The 20,528-nt window shown below is 43.5% G+C and overlaps 1 protein-coding gene across 1 annotated transcript in view; it reads right to left on the bottom strand.

Annotated features, from left to right (window-relative positions):
• FBXO47 (F-box protein 47) overlaps positions 1-10,307 on the bottom strand; it is a 31,732-nt gene extending 21,425 nt beyond the window's left edge. Inside the window, exons 1-3 of the mRNA XM_025363656.1 lie at positions 10,135-10,307; positions 5,362-5,568; positions 4,426-4,596 (exon numbers count right to left, since the gene is read on the bottom strand). Of these exons, the coding sequence (XP_025219441.1) occupies positions 4,426-4,596; positions 5,362-5,542 (352 nt within the window). The 5' untranslated portion in view covers positions 5,543-5,568; positions 10,135-10,307. The remainder of the gene's footprint in view (positions 1-4,425; positions 4,597-5,361; positions 5,569-10,134) is intronic.
• Between the last annotated feature and the right edge of the window lie 10,221 nt (positions 10,308-20,528).

A 20,528-nucleotide genomic window follows, 5' to 3' on the forward strand; every position in this document is an offset into this window, starting at 1 on the left:
GTTGATATGGTTTTTAAGAGAAAGTTTGGGAGGAAGGGTGCAAAACACTTTCCATTTATGGTATTTAACAAGTGACTCTGATGCTCATCTAAGAGGCCTTGGCATAAAATCTTGCAAAAAATTGTTAAATTGCTTCTATAGGACACGTGGAAAAATACATAGAGTATAAAAGATACAATAATAAAGACACGCTAGAGAAATTTTATTTTGCCTTTATTCCATAGAAAGCAGATTTCAGCATCTCTTGAAATTAACCTCATATCCATATCCACAAAGGAAAATGTTTTAAGAGTTGCTAATCTAAAACATGGAAAGAATGAGAAAACAGATTTTTCTTTTTTTTTTTCTTGAGACAAGGTCTTACTCTGTCGCCCAGGCTGAAGTGTGGTGGCATGCCATCATGACTTACTGCAGTCTTGATCTTCTGGGCTCAAGTGATCCTCCCACTTCAGCCTCCCAAGTAACTAGGACCACAGGCATGTGCCACCAAGCCCAGCTAATTTTATTTATTTTTTCTTGATACAGGATCTCGCTCTGTCACCAGGATGAAGTGCAGTGGCGTGATCTCTGCTTACTGCAACCTCCACCTCCCAGGTTCAAGTGATTATTCTGCCTCAGTCTCCTGAGTAGCTGGGACTACAAGTGCACAACGCCATGCCCAGCTAATTTATGTATTTTTAGAGACGAGGTTTCATCATGTTGGCCAGGATGGTCTCGATGTCCTGACCTCATGATCTGCCTGCCTCGGCCTCCCAAAGTGCTGGGATTACAGGTGTGAGCCACCATGCCCAGCCCAAGCCCAGCTAATTTTTAAAAAAACATTTTTTTTTCGTAGAGATGGGGTCTTGCTTTGTTGCCCAGGCTGGTCTTGAATTCCTGGGCTCAAGTAATCCTTCCACCTTGGCCTCACAAAGCACTGGGATTAAATTGCATTGGGCTGAGAAAACAGGTTTTGTATCCCTCTCTCCAAATACAAAAATTTAAGTCATAAGTACTTAAAATTTCAGAGGCTATATTTTTTTCTTTTTTTCACAGAAAGTATCCAGTTAGGATGAAATATCCATTTATTCCTTCTAAGATATCCTTTTATGGGACTTGCATGCTAAGAATGTATAGGATTTTGTGTACAGATACTTTAAAAAGAAAAAAAAACTCAGTTTCTCAGTGAGATATATAATGTGAGCTACAGTGACAGGAAGTGTATGATTTGTTTCCTCTAACTTTAAACGTTCTATTTTCCTAAAATGGCAATACATTGTTAACATTCCTATGAGGGCAAATGTCCTCAAACTAAATAGAAGATATATGGTAGGAAAATATATACCTGAACCTCATGACGTTTTTCAGCTTTCATCTTCTCTGTATTTACTTTTTTACATAAGATTATAATTACTTTACATAATTCTAAAGAATCTATAGGAATCTAACTTATTTTAGAAGTTGCTATGTTTGAGGAACACATGAACAGAACTGAGTTTTAAACATAAACCCTCTTTATTTTTGTATATAAAGACATTTTTCATACTTGACAACTAAGGGAAAAGAAAAAAAATTCTAGGCATTAATTCTTAGAATTCTACTCCTGGGCACAATTGATCCTCCTGCCTTAGCCTCCTGAGTATCTGGGACTACAGGCACGTGTGACTGCATCCAGCCTTATTTTGGTATGCTGATTGCCTAATATAAAACTCCTATTTTTAAGGATCACAACTTACCATAAAATCCAATACCGGCTGTTTAAAAAAAAAAAAAAAAAAAGAAAACCATAGGTGCTCTGCTATACGCTTTAGAGACTTTTTAAAAGTTCTTCCCTAAATAGAGTCAGATGTAATGTTCTTTCCACATTGGCCATCTGCTCTGTTTTACATGAAGAAGCAAATTAAAACTTATAATTGGCCGAATACGGTGGCTCACGCCTGTAATCCCAGCACTTTGGGAGGCTGAGGAGGGCAGATCACTTGAGGACAGGAGTTCGAGACCAGCCTGGCCAACATAGTGAAACCCTGTCTCTACTAATACAAAAATTAGCTAGGCATGGTGGTGCATGCCTGTAATCCCAGTTACTGGAGATGCTGAGGCACGAGAATCGCTTGAACCCAAGAGGCAGAGGTTGCAGTGAGCCGAGGTTGTGCCACTGCACTCCAGTCTGAGTGACAGAGTGAGACTGCCTCAAAAAAAAAAAAATTCTTCAAAGCATTGTGTGTATGTGTGTGTGTGTGTGTGTGTGTGTATGAATATGAGACAGGGTTTCACTCTGTTGCCAAGGCCAGAGTGCATTTTCAAAATCGACTCACTGCAGACTCGACCTTTGGGGCTCAAGTAATCCTCCCACCTCAGCCTCCTGAGTAGCTGGGACAACAGGTTTGTCCTCTAATTTGTTTCCTCTAACTTTAAACGTTCTATTTTCCTAAAATGGCAATACATTGTTAACATTCCTATGAGGGCAAATGTCCTCAAACTAAAAATAAGATTTATGGTAAGAAAATATATACCTGAACCTCATGACTTTTTTCAGCTTTCAGCTGGGCCACCATGCCCAGATAATTTTTTAATTTTTTGTAGAAATGGGGATCTCCCTATGTTGCCCAGGCTGGTCTTGAACTCCTGGGCTCAAGCGATCCTCCCACCTTGGCTTCCCAAAGTGCTGGGATTACAGGCATGAGCCACTGAGCCCGGCCCAAAGCACAGCATTCTGAAAATCTTATTTTAATGTCTGAAAACAAGCTGGATACAGTCACACATGCCTGTAGTTTCAGATACTCAGGAGACTGAGGCAGGAGGATCGATTGTGCCCAGGAGTACAGGCCAGCCTGGGCAACACTGCAAGATCCCATCTCAAAAAAAAAAAAAAGTGAAAACAATAACAGATCAGGTAAGAATGACAAGATGAGAAAATGGTAAGTATATGAAACATTTACTTAAAGAATTAGTCATAAATGAAGTGTTTGCATCAAAATTAGACAGTTGAAATCATTACATGAATAAAACCATTTAAAAAAGCTATTAAGATCAATACATATTTGTACTTTTTACTGAATTACACATATAATTGTCTTAGTGTTTTTGTCAGTTTAAGCAATTGAGACTTGATCAGGGAGAAATATTTCTTTCAGATCAAAACCAAAGTATAAGCTCTACTGTATTACCCAGGTACCACTTCCTCTACAACTAATGATGAACTGAAAATAATTCTTTTTTTTTATTTTTGAGTCGGAGTCTCACTTTGTCACCTAGGCTGGAGTGCAGTGGCGTGACCTCAGCTCACTGCAACCTCCATTTCCTGGGTTCAAGCAATTGTCCTGCCTCAGCCTCCTAAGTAGCTGGGACTACAGGCGTGTGCCACCATGCCCAGCTAATTTTTGTATCTTTAGTAGAGACAGGGTTTCGCCATGTTGGCCAGAGTAGTCTTGAACTCCTGACCTCAGGTGATCTGCCTGCCTTGGCCTCTCAAAGTTCTGGGAATACAGGTGTGAGCCACTGTGGCCAGCCGAAAAATTACATTTATAATGAGAAGTAGGAAAAAGTAGTTTCCATATTCTGTTACAGGCTTTAGTAAGCCTAATCATAAATACTGAAACCAATGACACTGTAATCAGATCACATACTTTTCTTTCATTTGGTCTTATTCAAATACACAGGTAATCATCAAATACATTTTGATGTATTTACATATCCACATACTCTTCTTATCTTAAATCTAAGCATCCTTGGGCTACTAAAAGGCAGTATTCACTTAACTTACTGTTACGCCTTTATTTAAATCACACCATCTTGATATTTGGTTTTATTGCCATGCTTTGATGAATTATAAAGTGGTTTCAAATCGGTGTCATTAGTCAAGTCAAAATTAGAATTTTACTTCAGCACTCTCAGGGACAATGAAATCAATGAATGGAGTAAAAAACATAAATGATTATAAATTAAGGAAGAAAGATTATACAGAATTTGCTTTGATAAGGTCAGTTTAATTATAGCTTAATGACTTACTAGATGTACTTAAAAAACCACAGTTTCTGGTGAGAGGATAAATAATCTTCCATAATAATGTGTTTAAATTTCTATTTTTAAGGACTAGATTATGGTTGAAAGGGAAAAGAGGTAAAGAGATAAAACTCATTCGATCTACAGGAAGTGACACATAGAAAATACATCAATTTCCTAAACTAATAAGCCACTAGACGTTAAGCATAGGTGACGTTGTATCTATATGAAATCACAAGAATTGACACTTTACATCAAAATGCATTTTCTCACCTTTAAAGATAACTGGTTAAGGGAGTGTTCTCACACTAAAGAGTAAAAGCATCATAGAAATGCACATTTTGGAATATATTCCATTTCCTACTGGCCTTACAGATTGTATACTAAGTTTCTCTTAATTAAGCACAGTTCTTTACTTGTTGCGATTCTCATTACATAAGTTACCTAGAGATCTGTAGTGCTCCAGCATAGCAGAGTCTTGTCTCCTGTCAGGCAGCTCAAGGTTATGAAAGTCCTGTAGTAAAAGTCTTTTGCTTCCTGATGAGGTTGAGATATAATTAATAATGTGTTGGCTGACTGTTTTGGACACCATGCTTAGCATGCTGATATCCTTCACTACCAAAAGAAATATATATGTGTATGTATCAATGGCTTAAATGCAAGAACATCACTATTAACACAGTTTATTAACTTATAGGTTAACTAAATCATCATCACTATCACCATCATCATCTCATTGGGAAAAAAGGGAAAAATCTTAAAATTGTTTAAAATCCAGTTCTCAATGAATTAGAAACATGTTTGGATTTACCAATCAAGGTACTATGTCATAATTACAGGCATGTTTTCAAGAGTTTAAGTATTGCTGTGTTCAAAGGAAGATTTAAAAAAATTAACTTAGGGCTAGGCGCAGTGACTCACACCTGTAATCCCAGCACTTCGGGAGGCCAAGGCGGGCGGATCACCTGAGGTCGGGAGTTCGAGACCAGACTGACCAACATGGGGAAACTCCGTTTCTACTAAAAATACAAAATTAGCCAGGCATGGTGGTGCATGCCAGCTAATCGGGAGGCTGAGGCAGGAGAATAGCTTGAACCTGGGAAGGTTGTGGTGAGCTGAGATTACACCATTGCACTCCAGCCTGGGCAACAAGAGCAAAACTCCATCTCAAAATAATAATAATAATAATAATAATAATAATTTAAGTATTGTGCTTTCTTATTGTACTCCTTATCTGACAATAATGAAACTTTAGAAAATAAACACTTAACATGAATGTCATTAACATTTTAGCATGGCCCATGATGACAAACTAGTTCTTGGGAAAACTTAAAATAGCCTAGTGTCTTTATAGGCTATTCATAAGTTCCCAAACCTCACCTGACAAATATTTTAAAATTATCTGGAATATTTCCAATGGTAAGGCTTTAAAATTTCCAAATGTTGATATGGGTTGAAAGCCTGAGCCAAGGGTCTTGGAACAACAGCTGGTTTGACGATTACTACGTCTAAGTTTCTGGTTGGGAATCAAAGTGAAATTGGTATTTATTCTGGATGCCATTCTTCTTCTTGTCTCATAAATTTATCCTGGTCAGAAAAACAAAATACAAGAGACAAGAAAGAAAGGAAGTTAAAGCAAGGAAGAGTTTTTTTTTGTTTTTTGTTTTTTAACAAAGAGGTTGATAGTATGATATGCAATAGCTGTTTCTCCGTATTTACAAAAGATTTTTGGTTTTTTTTTTTTTTTTTTTTTTTTTTGAGACAGAGTCTTGCTCTGTTGCCTAGGCTGGAGTGCAATGGCGTAATCTCAGTTCACTGCAACCTCCGCCTCCCGGGTTCAAGCGGTTCTTCTGCCTCAGCCTCCTGAGCAGCTGGGATTACAGTCAAGCGCCACCATGCCCAGCTAATTTTGTATTTTTAGTAGAGACAGGGTTTTGTCATGTTGGCCAGCAAGGTCTCGAACTCCTGACCTCAGGTGATCTGCCCTCCTCAGCCTCCCAAAGTGCTGGGATTACAGGCATGAGCCACTGAGCCTGGCCCCACTTACTTTATTACAGCTAAAATTTAAATAGTTTTAAAGTCTCTATTTTCATCTCTTTTTTTATTGTTTCGAACAAAAAAACTCAGTGCTCAGTTTTAAAGAAATAGAAAAACATTACTATGAAATTTTAAAGCTACATTAATATTTTGACTTTTTAAAAGAATATAGGCTGGGTGTGGTGGCTCATGTCTGTAATCCTAACACAAAAAAGTAGGTGGCATTACTATTACCAATTATGTGCTGTATAATACTCAAATAAGCAGTGAATTAAAGTCTTTCTTCTTTTCTTTGTTGGTTTTTATTTTTTTGTCAGTCTTGCTCTGTTGCCCAGGCTGGAGTACAGTGGCATGATGAGAGCTCATTGCAGCCTCGAACTCCTGGGCTCAAACAATCCTCCTGTCTCAGCCTCTTGAGTAGCTGGGACTACAGGCACAGAGCCACCATTCCCAGCTAAAGAAAAAAAAATTTTTTTTTGGCCGGGCACGGTGGCTCACGCCTGTAATCCCAGCACTGTGGGAGGCCGAGGTGGGCAGATCACAAGGTTAGGAGATCAAGACCATCCTGGCTAACACAGTGAAACCCCATCTCTACTAAAAATACAAAAATTAGCCGAGCGTAGCGGCGGGTGCCTGTAGTCCCAGCTACTCAGGAGGTTGAGTCAGGAGAACGGCGTGAACCCGGGAGATGGAGTGCAGTGAGCTGAAACCGTGCCACTGCTCTCCAGCCTGGGTGACAAAGTGAGACTCCATCTCAAAAAAAAGAAAAAAAAATTTTGTAGAGGCAGGGCAGTGTCTGCCTGTGTTGCCTAACCTGGTCTTGAACTCCTGAGCTCAAGTGATCCTCCCACCTCAGCCTCCCAAAATGCTGGGATTATAGGCATGAGCCACTGTGTGTTCATAAGACTAGAACAAATACATGAATAGTAATAATTCTTTCCTCAATTCCACCTTCTATTAATAACAGTCACTGGCTGAGCGAGGTGACTCACACCTATAATCTCCACACTTTGGGAGGCAGAGGTGGGCGGATCACCTGGGGTCAAGAGTTCGAGACCAGCCTGGCCAAGATGGTGAAACCCCAGCTCTACAAAAAATACAAAAATTAGCCAGGGATGGCAGTGTACACCTGTAATCCCAGCTACTTGGGAGGCTGAGGCAGGAGAATTGCTGGAACCCGGGAGGCGGAGGTTGCTGTGAGCCCAGCTACTCTGAAGGCTGAGGCATAAGAATCGCTTGAATCCGGGAGGCAGAGGTTGCAATGAGCTGAGATCATGCCATTACACTCCAGCTTGGGGCAACAGAGTGAGATTTGGTCTCAACCAACCAACCAACAAACAAAAAATAATAGTCACTGATGAATCTTAGGGTCTATGCAACTTGATTTCAAAGATAAATATTTCTTAAACTCATTAAACGTAACTTATTAAAATTACTGACTATTTACTTACACTAAATAATTTTTTTTTGATGGATTATTGCTCTATTGCCCAGGCTGGAGTGCAGCAACACAGTGCGCTCTCAGCTCACTGCAACCTCCGCCTCCCAGGTTCAAGTGATTCTCCTGCCTCAGCCTTCCAAGTAGCTGGGATTACAGGCGTGTGCCACCTCACCCGGCTAATTTCTGTATTTTTAGTAGAGGCGGGGTTTCACCATGTTGGTCAGGCTGGTCTGGAACTGCTGACCTCAGGTGATCCACTGGCCTTGGCCTCCCAAAGTGCTAGGATTACAGGCGAGAGCCACCGTGCCCGCCTATTACACTAAATAATTATTTAAACACGTGTACCACACAGTGACTTTGTGTCACTCTATGGCTCTAATTCAGAAAACAATGTCTTTTGTGTATATATACATATATGCATAATTACAACTCCAATAGAAGGCTCCTTGTTTCTGAAGTAACAACTAAGACATTTTCATCAAAGATATATAATTGTATCTGGCTAAAAGGCATTTTCTCCTTTCCTACAGAATTGCTAAAGTAACATTGTTACTTATTCATCTTGAAAGGTTACATATCAACTTACATCAATTTAAAATTGGTTACACATTTGAAAACATAACAAAGAAATTTAGTGCTTAGTGAAAAGTACACTCTGAACCTCCTTTGAAACCATACCACAGCGCTTGGGGACAGTATTGAGTGAACACTTAAATTAGGAGATATTTTAAAATTATCATTAAAATAATACAAATAGGCCGGGCATGGTGGCTCACGCCTTAATCCCAGCGTTTTGGGAGGCCGAGGCCGGTGGATCACGCGGTCAGGAGATCGAGTTCACCCTGGTTAACACGGTGAAACTCCTTCTCTACTAAAAACAAAACAAAACAAAAAACCAAAAAATTAGCCGGGCGTGGTGGCACGCACCTGTAGTCCCAGCTACTCCGGAGGCTGAGGCAGGAGAATCGCTTGAACCCGGGAGGCGCAGGTTGCAGTGAGCTGAGATCGCCACTGCACACCAGCCTGGGTGACAGAGCGAGACTGTCTCAAAAAAAAAAAAACTTAAAAAAAAAGCCCGGGCGCGGTGGCTCAAGCCTGTAATCCCAGCACTTTGGGAGGCCGAGGCGGGTGGATCACGAGGTCAGGAGATCGAGACTATCCTGGCTAACATGGTGAAACCCCGTCTCTACTAAAAATACAAAAAACTAGCCGGGCGTGGTGGCGGGCGCCTGTAGTCTCAGCTACTTGGGAGGCTGAGGCGGGAGAATGGCGTGAACCCGGGAGGCGGAGCTTGCAGTGGGCCGAGATCACGCCACTGCACTCCAGCCTGGGAGCACAGCGAGACTCCGTCTCAAAAAAAAAAAAAAAAAAAAAAATTACACAAATAATAACTTTACACAATACAGCTAAACGAAGAAAAAATTAAGTTCACTTATAAACACTTTGGTTTATATAATTTCAAACTTTTACATACACTTCTTTTTAACAAAAAAGAGGGATCATTATACTACTTTGCAATCTGCTTTTTTCAATGAATTATCTTTCCATGCTAATAAATATCCTTCTACAAGTAATCATATTTTAATGACTGTATGTCATTCCACCAAGTAAAAGAATCTTAATTCGTTGAATCCATAAGGTTGTTTGTAACTTTAACTTTTCACAGTAGGCGTTTAGTTTGTTTTTGAGATGGCGTTTCGCAGTCTCCTGAGCAGGAGAGCAGTGGCGCGATCTCAGCTCACTGCAAGCTCCGCCTCCCGGGTTCAAGCGATTCTCCTGCCTCAGCCTCCCGAGTAGCTGGGACTACAGGCGCCCGCCACCACGCCTGGCTAATTTTTTGTATTTTCAGTAGAGACGGGGTTTCACCACGTTAGCCAGGATGGTCTCGATCTCCTAACCTCGCGATCCGCCCGCCCCGGCCTCCCAAAGTGCTGGGATTACAGGCGTGAGCCACCGCGTCCAGCCAACACAGTAGGCGTTTTAAAGCATTTTTATTACAGTAACATAAATCTGGCCTTGGCTTCGTCCTGTTTCTCTGAGGAATGTGGAAAGCGGGGCTTAGGCCCGTGGGCTCTTCAAAGACTGTCACCAGGTGGGGACTTCACTGTGTCAACTATGAACTATATACATGTTTAAAATAAATATAAATACACATTTAAAAATGATAAGCCCAAATTCTTTTAAAACTGAAGTCTCCACTTATAGTTCCTTATTTTCCTCACTCAGAGCTGGACGTTTCGCAGGGAAAACGCAGGCTTTTGTGAAAATTCTAAAGGTATAATCCTAAATTATTTTTGGTTTCCGCTCACGCCTCAAGTGAATAAGAATCACAGCCCCAAATAATAAAAAAATGATGCTTCATGCCCCCCGTTCCATCCCACTAACTTCGTCCGCGTGTGAAAGGCTCAATTGGATGAACTTCCCCGCCCCCCACACCTTTAAGGTAAAAACTACATTCACAGCGATTTCTGTTTTAACATAAAACTCTTGGAAGGGCCCCACCCAATCTGTCGGGCAGCTGCCCCCAAACATCTCCAAAGCCGCAAACTAGGCAAGCCTAAAGGACAACCTGGCCAACAGAAGAATCAAACCACACGGGGTACGTTTCACTCCCTTCAGTCCATGAAAGATGAAATTATCGCAATAAAATACTGGGGGAAAAAAACCTCTTTTACCACAGATTTTGACACTTTTCCGGCTACAGAGTCACAGGAAAGTGGCAGTTAGTCGTTCTGCCCCATCATCCTCAAATTTCTTAGTGTTTAGAAAAGAAAGTATCTCCTCAAGATCTTCCCGCCAGGAAGCGGGAAGGTCAGACTCCCGTAGGCTCCGGAGCTGCAGCACTGCCCACCAGGTGTCCCCGTGGCCTCTAGAATATTGTAGAATCTTCCCAAGAGCCCACGCGGGAAGGAGGCCCGCCCCCTCATGAATAGCAAGAAGCCTCAGCTCTCGTAGAGCCCGCCTCCCTCATGAATATTGTAGATCTTCCCAGGAGCCCTAGCGGGAAGTCGGTCCCCCCACCGCCCCCTTATCAATAGCAAGAGAGCCAGCTCCCATGGTGCCCTTCTTCTCATGAATAATTAACAGAGCGAGGTTCCTGGAGCCCAAACTCAGGCCTCAGCCACCCTTCGCGCCAAGCTGAAGACAGGAAGGGGCTGGAGCCGTTACGGTGTGGGGGAGGGGAGGGTGTAGCCCAAGATCTTGAACGCGGCGAGCCACGTCTGTGCTCCACTGCCTTTCCCTTCACCTAGTTTTGAGACAATTTTTGAGTCGCTCCCACCCCCACTAACCCCAGAAGGGCAAGTTACAAGGGGTTTCATCAAACCTTTTGATGGAAAAAAACCACCAGACATTCCTTTTTAAATCTGTCTTGCCGGTGCGGTGGCTCACGCCTGTAATCCCCGGGAGGCTCCCTTGAGTCCAGGAGTTCGAGATCAGCCTGGGCAACATAGGGAGACCCCCCCCCACACACACACACCCCCCTCTCCTGGTCTCTAAATAAGCACATAAATAATAAATCTGTCTGGAATCAAGGGAAGATGTCTGTCTCCAGCCTCTCAAGATGGAGTCAAGACAAATCTTTCTAGCTAGGCCCTCCTGGCTAGAAGATTAAATTCTCATTAATTTATTTCTTCATTCATTCTGTAACTATTTATTGAAGCCTGCTCTGGGCCAGGCACAGGAGTAGGCCCTAAGAATGGAAGAGAGAACAAGACAGATAAGTTTCCTGCTTTAATGGAGTTTATTAGCCTAACGGGGAAGATAGAATGAACAGACAGAGCATCTACAGATGTTGAGAGCAGTGCCGGTGAGAGCAGCGTGACAGAGGAAATAAGACAGAATGATGGGGTGTGTGTGTGTTGGCGGAGAGCTACTTTAGATAGACTGATCCTCAAGGTCCCTTTGATGTGACAATTTGAGAACTAATGGAGGAGAAGGAGCCAGTCAGAAGGGCTGAGGGAAGAAGGAATGGGGGAAAGATTCTCCTACATTTGCAGATCAATTCTACGTTATACCCAACACAAAATATATAAGGAACTACTTAAAGACTGAGTGGAAATTTAGGATTAGTTGGCACGCTGTTATTTTGTATAGTCACAAATATTCATCCGTTTTGGCTTTGTATCTTTTTTTTCCCTGACCTCAGGTGACCTGCCTACCTCAGCCCTGAAAAGTGCTGGGATTACAGGTATGAGCTACCACTCCTGACCTTTTTTTTTTTTTTTTTTGAGATAGAGTCTTGCTCTGTCACCCAGGCTGGAGTGCAGTGGCACGATCTCGGCTCACTGCAGCCTCTGCCTCCCGGGTTGAAGTGATTCTCCTGCCTCAGTCACCCAGTAGCTGGGACCACAGGTGCACACCACCATTGTATTTTTAGTAGAGATGGGGTTTCATTGTCCAGGCCGGTCTCAAACTCAGAGGCTCAAGCGGTCTGCCTGCCTCCCAAAATGTTGGGATTAAAGGTGCGAGCCATCGGGCCCAGCCCTGGCTTTGTATCCTTTTGCAGCCAATTCTTTTTTTTTTTTTTTTTTTTTTTTTTTTGATGGAGTCTGCCTCTGTTTCCCAGGCTGGAGTACAGTGGTGCGATCTTGGCTCGCTGCAACCTCCACCTCCCAGATTCAAGTGATTCTCCTGCCTCAGCCTCCCAAGTAGTTGGAATTACAGGCACCCACCACCATGCCCAGCTAATTTTTTGTATTTTTTAGTAGAGATAGGGTTTTACCATGTTGGCCAGGCTGGTCTTGAACTCCTGACTTCAGGTGATCCACCCACCTCAGCCTGCCAAAGTGCTGGGATTACAGGCGTGAGCCACCGCACCCAGCTGCAGCCAATTCTTTTTTTTATTCCCTGTCTCCAACATTGATTAGAGGTCCTTGACCAAATATCATCTCCTTGGCAGTGGGCCAGATGCACATAATGGAAGCAAGGATCCTGAGTGGTGAGTATTTACATTTTACTCAAAGTGTCATGGGGAAGTGTCATGGGAAGTCCTTGAAGAGTTTTAAGCAGAGAGTGCTATGATCTGATTTACATTACTAAAATATTGCTCTGGTTTTTTTTTTTTTTTTTTTTTTTTTGAGACTGAGTCTGGCTCTGCCGCCCAGGCTGGAGTGCGGTGGCCGGATCTCAGCTCACTGCAAGCTCCGCCTCCCGGGTTCACGCCATTCTCCTGCCTCAGCCTCCCGAGTAGCTGGGACCACAGGCGCCCGCCACTTCGCCCGGCTAGTTTTTTGTATTTTTTAGTAGAGACGGGGTTTCACCGTGTTAGCCAGGATGGTCTCGATCTCCTGACCTCGTGATCCGCCCGTCTCGGCCTCCCAAAGTGCTGGGATTACAGGCTTGAGCCACCGCGCCCGGCCTGCTCTGGTTTTTATGTGGAGAATAAATGAGGCTAGGAGTGGAGGGTAAGATCTGTTAGGATGTTGCAGGACTAGAATGGTGGCTCTGAGGGATGGGTTTGAGATATATTTTGGTGGTAGAAGTAACTGAATTTACCTAATAGATTGCATAAGGGTGGAAGGAAGGGAAAGGAAGGAGATAGGAGTAATTCCCAGGTTTCTGACTTCAATAAATGGGTAGAGGTTAATCCCGTTTACTGAGATATGCAAGTGAGGAGTTTTTCTAGTGGAGTTTTGTCTTTCTTTTCTTTTCTTTTTTTTGATAGAGTTTTGGTCTTGTTGCCCAGGCTGGAGTGCAATGGCTCCCTGCAACCTCTGCCTCCCAGGTTCAAGTGATTCTCCTGCCTCAGCCTCCCAAGTAGCTGGGATTACAGGCATGCGCCACCATGCCTGGCTAATTTTGTATTTTTAGTAGAGACAGGGTTTCTCCATGTTGGTCAGGCTGGTCTCGAACTCACGACCTCAGGTGATCTGCCCGCCTCTGCCTCTCAAAGTGCTGGGATGACAGGAGTGAGCCACCGTGCCCAGCCTTATGTTTGTTTTTCTTCTGTTTTCTTTTGGGAACAAGGTCTCACTCTGTTGCCCAGGCTGGAGTAGAATGGTGCGATCATAGTTTACTGTAACCTCGAACTCCTGGCCTCTAGCAACCCTCTCACCTCAGTGAAGTGCTGAGATTACAGGTGTGAGCTACCTTGCCTGGCCAACTAGTGGAGAATTAAGAGAATTCTAGTGGATAATTAATTTTCCAAGTGGTAAATTTGACATTTCTCTGAGGCATCCAAGTGAAGATGTCATGTTAAGGAGGCAGTTGAATTTAAAAATCAGAGTGCTTTTGGAGGAAAATGTCTGGGCTGGAGATATACATTTAAGGATTAGAGGAATATAATTGTAAGCATTAGAGGAATATTGACACTCAGACATTGGGAAGAGGAGGGCAAGATCTCAAAGGAGGTTGAAAAGGAGTATCTAGCAAAGTGAACTGGAAAAAACCAAGAGAGTATGGGGTCACAGAATCCTGAAGCAGGGGTGCTTCAAGAATGAGGAGTAGCCTTCTGTGACAAGTGCCACCTAGTTGAGCAACGTGTCTATTACATGAGCATTGCAGGTGTCTGCTGGATTTGGCAATCCAATTTAGGTACAAGCAGTAAAGGTCCACCTTGTCATATCCTATTTCAATAACCCATAGTAACTTTGCCTTGCCAGCCACCTCAAACTCAGATCTCTCTGCTATTTCATCAGCGTCCTCTATGATCTATTGCTTACCTGTTCATTCATCCATTTGTTACATTCAATCCATGCCTATTTTCTGCCAGGTCCAGTGGTAGCTCAGGATAAATACAGTTTCGGCCTTCCAATGGCTCATGCTCAGAGCACCCAACTTGAATAAAATGTAATCCCTTCCTTCCCAAGGAAACAAACCTGCTACTCCAGCAGGGGCGGAGGAGGTGTCTCCTTCTTAGTAGATTTACCCCCTACCTCTTTGTGCTAAAACTCCCATTAAAAATGACCTCCCTCCTTTCTAAATCTCCCTCTGGGTTCCACTTTAAGATTCACACCCTGCATCCGTTAAGTATGCCTTCTCACCTAAGTGACGCTGTAAACCCCTTGAGATGCCTTATATCTCTTTTGTATTCTTCACATAGAAAAGAATGCCAGGTACAGAGATGGATCTACCATGAGGCTATGGAAACTTAAACATCAGGGTCCCCTTCTTGCTCAGGCCCCTTCCAAGTCTTTTCTTTCTTTTTTTTTCTTTTGAGACAGAGTCTTGCTCTGTCACCCAGGCTGGAGTGCAGTGGCATGATCTCGGCTCACTGCAACCTCCGTCTGCCAGGTTCAAGTGATTCTCCTGCCTCAGCCTCCCAAGTAGCTGGGACTACAGGCGCCCACCACCATGCCCTGCTAACTTTTGTATTTTTATTAGAGATGGGGTTTCACCATATTGGCCAGGCTGGTCTTGAACTCCCGACCTCAGGTGATCTGCCCGCCTCAGCCTCCCAAAGTGTTGGGATTATAGGCGTGAGCTACCGTGCCCGGCTTTTTCTTTTTCTTTTTAAAGTCTCACTCTGTCTCCCAGGCTTGAGTGAGTGCAGTGGTGCGATCTCGCCCAGCCTAAGTTTTGTATTTTTAGTAGAAACGGGGTTTCACCATGTTGGCCAGGCTGGTCTCGAACTCCTGGCCTCAGGTGATCCACTCGCTTCGGCCTCCCAAAGTGCTGGGATTACAAGCATGAGCCACCACGCCTGGCCCCTGAGCCACTGTGCCCAGCCCCGTAATTTTGTATTCATAAACAGCAGATGAAGATTGAAGAAACATTTGCTGATGGGCTCAGAATTAGCTAACTTCACGTATTTGTTGATTTGTTAAGCTTGTTTTATTAACAGGGATTTATGTTAGGGCTTTAGTTACTGATTATATCATTCCCTTGCCCCAAAGCTTTCAATGCCTCTGATTAAATGTAAGCTTGTCATTCAATGCCTGCCTCGATGTGGCTGCATTTTTAGGTCTCCAGCCTTATCTCCTTAAACTGAAGCCCCCATTATCACCCCTGGTGGCTTTGTTCATGCTGATTTCTCTGCTCAGAAAGGTGTCTCTTCCAACTCTACCTTTTCTTTTCTTTCTTTCTTTCTTTTTTAAAAAATAGATAGGATCTCCTTTTGTGCCCAGGCTGGAGCACAGTGGCACAATCATGGCTCACTGCAACCCCAACCCCTCCTGGGCTCAAGCAATCCTACTGCCTCCCAAGTAGCTGAGACTACAGGTGTGTACCACCACATCCAGGTAATTTTTCTATTTTTTTTAGAGATGAAGTCTCTCTATGTTGCCCAGGGTGGTCTCAAACTGCTGGACTCAAGCGATCTGCCTGTCTTGTCCTCCCAAAGTGCTGGCATTATAGGCATGAGCTACCACTTCTTCCTGCTTTCACCTTTTCCCATCCTAAAATATCCTTCGGCATTTGCTTCTGAGAGAGAGTTTCCTGGACCAACAACCTAACTGAGAGTTTGCTAGAAATGAAGACTCTCAGACACCACCTCAAAGCTAGTGAATGGGAATCTGCATTTGAATAAGATCCACAGTAAAGTTTGAGACATAGTGACTTAGGCCGTTTCACAGGCTACCTCCTTGAGGAATCCGAAATCTTTTAAAATCCCTGTAATGAGATAACGTTTTTCCTCTTTTGAACTCTTCATTCATTTTTTGCTGGTACTTCTCTCTGGGCACTTTATTTCACCTTGAATTGTGGTTATTTATGCACAAGACTTAGTTATCCTGTTAGGTTGTGAGGTCTTTGAAGGCAGTAACAGTGGAATCTCCACTGTGATGAATTAGTTGGCTTGGGAGCATCCACACACACACACACACACACACAAATCTAGGTGGTACTGATGTTTTAGTTGATCCTCAGAATTTTGCAAGGATTCAAATATAAACTGACTTTCAAATGTGAATGCCATGCATGGGCAAGATCTGTTGCAATTATTTTTACTTAATAAAACAAGCATACAACTATTATTTTATATCATGAAAGTCTTTAATATAATTTTCTTTTCTTTTCTTTTCTTTTTTTGAGAGAGAGTTCTACTTTTGTTGCCCAGGCTGGAGTGCAATGGCCTGATCTTGGCTCACCGCAACCTCCACCTCCCGGGTTCAAGCGATTCTCCTGCCTTAGCCTCCTGAGTAGCTGGGTTTACAGGCATGCGCCACCATACCCAGCTAATTTTGTATTTTTAGTAGAGATGGGGTTTCTCCATGTTGGTCAGGCTGGTCTCAAACTCCCGACCTCAGGTGATCCACCTGCCTCAGCCTCCCAAAGTGCTGGGATTACAGGTGTGAGCCACCGAGCCTGACTAATAGAATTTTCTTTACCTTTGTCTGGTGCTGTGTGATAAAATTATATCTTCATCTGTAAATTGCAGAGTAGGAAGAGAACTAGTCTAAATTATTTAAAAACAGCTGGTTACCTGTAACATTCTATAAAAACTCCAGGGAGGCTGGGCACAGTGACTCATGCCTGTAATTCCAGCACTTTGGGAGGCCAAGGCGGGTGGATCACTTGAGGGTCAGGAGTTCAAGACCAGCCTGGCGAACATGATGAAATGCTGTCTGTACTGAAAATACAAAAATTAGCCAGGTGTAGTGGCACGCATCTGTAGTCCCTGCTACTCGGGAGGCTGAGGCAAGAGAATGGCTTGAACCCGGGAGGCGTAGGTTGCAGTGAGCCGACATTGCACCACTGCACTCTAGCCTGGGCGACAGAGCGAGACTGTCTCAAAAAAAACCCCCAAAAACTAAAAAACAAAACAAAAAAAACCTCCAGGGAAGGAGATTTCACAGATTCCTTTGACTGAAACAACATTTTTTTGCGGGGAAGGGTATGGAATATTGCTCTGTTGCCCAGACTGGAGTGCGGTGGTGCGATCTCGTCCCACTGCAACCTCCACCTCTGGGTTTCAAGCAATTCTCCTGCCTCAACCTCCCAAGTAGCTGGGATTACAGTTATGCGCCACCACGCCCAGCTGCTAATTTTCGTATTTTTAGTAAAGATGGGGTTTCACCATATTGGTCAGGCTGATCTCCAACTCCTGAGCTCGAATGATCCACCTGCCTTGGCCTCCCAAAGTGTTGGAATTACAGGTGTGAGCCACCGCGCCCTAGCCAGAGTTACTGTTTAATGGGTACAGAATTTCAGTTTCTGGAGACAGGATGTGGTGATGGTTGCACAACATAATGAATGTATTTAATACCACTGAACTGTACATGTGAAAATAGTTAAGGTGGTAAATTTTACATGTATTTTTACCACAATTAAAAATGCATTTAAGGCCGGGCGCAGTGGCTCACACCTGTAATCCCAGCACTTTGGGAGGCTGAGGTGGGCAAATCACAAGGTCAGGAGATCGAGACCACGGTGAAACCCCGTCTCTACTAAAAACACAAAAAATTTGCCAGGTGTGGTGGTGGGTGCCTGTAGTCCCAGCTACTCAGGAGGCTGAGGCAGGAAAATGGCATGAACCCGGTAGGTGTATGTTGCAGTGAGCTGAGATCGCACCACTGCACTCCAGCCTGGGTGACAGAGAAAGACTCTGTCTCAAAAAAAAAAAAAAAAAAAATGCATTTAAGGCTGGGTGCGTTGGCTCAGGCCTGTAATCCCAGCACTTTGGGAGGCCGAAGTGGGCAGATCACATGAGGTCAGGAGTTTGAGACCAGCCTGGCCAACATAGTGAAACCCCGTTCCTACTAAAACAAAAAAAATGCAAAAATTAGCCAGGCATGGTGTCGCACCCCTGTAATTCCAGCTACTCGGGAGGCTGAGGCAGGAGAATCACTTGAACCTGGGAGGTGGAGGTTGCAGTGAACTAAGATTGCGCCACTTCACTCCAGCCTGGGCAACAGAGTGAGACTCCATCTCAAAAAAAAAAAAAGCATTTTGAGGCCGGGCGCGGTGGCTCAAGCCTGTAATCCCAGCACTTTGGGAGGCCGAGATGGGCGGATCACGAGGTCAGGAGATCGAGACCATCCTGGCTAACACGGTGAAACCCCGTCTCTACTAAGAAATACAAAAAATAGCCGGGCGAGGTAGCAGCGCCTGTAGTCCCAGCTACTCGGGAGGCTGAGGCCGGAGAATGGCGTGAACCCGGGAGGCGGAGCTTGCAGTGAGCTGAGATCCGGCCACTGCACTCCAGCCTGGGCGACAGCGCGAGACTCCGTCTCAAAAAAAAAAAAAAAAAAAAAAAAAAAAAAAAAAAAAAAAAAAAAAAAAAAAANAACCCCCAAAAAAAAAAAAAAAAAAAAAAAAAAAAAAAAAAAAAAAAAAAAAAAAAAGCATTTTAAAAAAGAGATTATATCTGTTAAGTAGGATAAAAATTAAATAAAAATAAATTAAAAAGAGGGTATATATAAAAATGCAGTTTTGGCTGGTGCAGTGGCTCACGCCTGTAATCCTAGCACTTTGGGAGGACGAGGCAGGTGGATCACTTGAGTCCAGGAGTTCGAGACCAGCTTGGGCAATGTGGTGAGACCCCTGTCTCTACAAAAGATTAAAAATATTAGCCAGGCCTGGTGGCACATGCTCCGTAATCCCAGCTACTCGGGAGGCTGAGGCAGGAGAATCGCTTCAACCCAGGAGGTGGAGGTTGCAGTGAGCCAAGATGGTGCCATTGTAGTCCAGCCTGGGCAACAAGAGCAAAACTCTGTCTCCAAAAAAAAAAAAAAAAACAAAAAACAGAAAAACTGTGTTCCTGTAGTCCCAGCTATTCAGGAGGCTGATGTGAGAGAATGGCTTGAGCCCTGGAGGTGGAGGCTGCAGTGAGCTTAGATTGCTCCACTGCACTCCAGCCTGGGTGACAGAATGAGAACCTGTCTCAAAAAAAAAAAAAAAAAAAGTCTGGTCTCATTGGCTCACGCCTGTAGTCCCAGCACTTTGGGAGGCTGAGGAGGGAAGATCTCTTGAGCCCAGGAGTTTGAGACCAGCCTGGGCAATGTAGAGAGACTCTGTCTCAATTTTTAAAAAATTATATATATTTGAAAAAAAATCATCTCCACAAAGAATACAAAAATTTAGCCAGGCATGATGGCATGTGCCTGTGGTCCCAGCTATTGGGGAGGCTGAGGTGGGAGGATTACTTAAGTCCAGGAAGCAGAGGTTGCAGTGAGCCATGATCACGTCACTGCACTCTAGCCTGGGTGAGTGAGACCCTGTCTCAAAAACAAAAAAAAAAATGCAGTTTTTAGACAAATAAAATTTAAAATATTTGGAGATGTGATTGTAAATAGGTCTAAGTAGGCTCAAAGTCCACTAAATGTGGTTGTTAAAATGTATTAGATTTATAAATAGAATATTAAGATTTTTTTTTTTTTTTTTTTTTTTTTTTTTTTTTTTTTTTTTTGAGACGGAGTCTCGCTGTGCTCCCAGGCTGGAGTGCAGTGGCACGATCTCGGCTCACTGCAAGCTCCGCCTCCCGGGTTCACGCCATTCTCCCGCCTCAGCCTCCCAAGTAGCTGAGACTACAGGCGCCCGCCACCACGCCCGGCTAGTTTTTTGTATTTTTAGTAGAGACGGGGTTTCACCATGTTAGCCAGGATAGTCTCGATCTCCTGACCTCGTGATCCACCCGCCTCGGCCTCCCAAAGTGCTGGGATTACAGGCTTGAGCCACCGCGCCCGGCCAAGAATATTAAGATTTTTAACCTGAATTTGGAAGCTTAAGGGAAAACTTGGATTTTAATGTGTGAGTTTAATAAACCAAATATTAAAAGGAAAAAGAATATGTCACTTAAAATTATCATAGGAAAGTGACAGAAAATCCCAAATTACAGTACTTTAAACAAGATAGAAGCTTATTTTTCTCATATAAAGTCCAGAGATAAGCAGTCAGGACTGGTGTGACAGCTCCATAATCATCTGAAACCCAGGCTCCTTCTATCTTTTTGAGCTGCGTCCTCAACCTGTGGCTTCTACCTCATGGCTCAAGGTGGCTGCTTAAGCTCAAGCCATCATGTGCACATCTCTTCAAAGACAGGAGAACATACCCACATACACTTCAAAGACCAGAACTTAGTCACATGGTCAACACCAACAGGAAAATATTTTGGAAGGCCCTGTGCCCAGCTAAAAAATAGCGGATTCTATTATTATATAGGAAGAGAGGAGCAGGGCGCAGTGGCTCAGGC

Source organism: Theropithecus gelada, chromosome 16 (genome assembly GCF_003255815.1).
Source record: "Theropithecus gelada isolate Dixy chromosome 16, Tgel_1.0, whole genome shotgun sequence".
Lineage (NCBI taxonomy): Eukaryota > Metazoa > Chordata > Mammalia > Primates > Cercopithecidae > Theropithecus > Theropithecus gelada.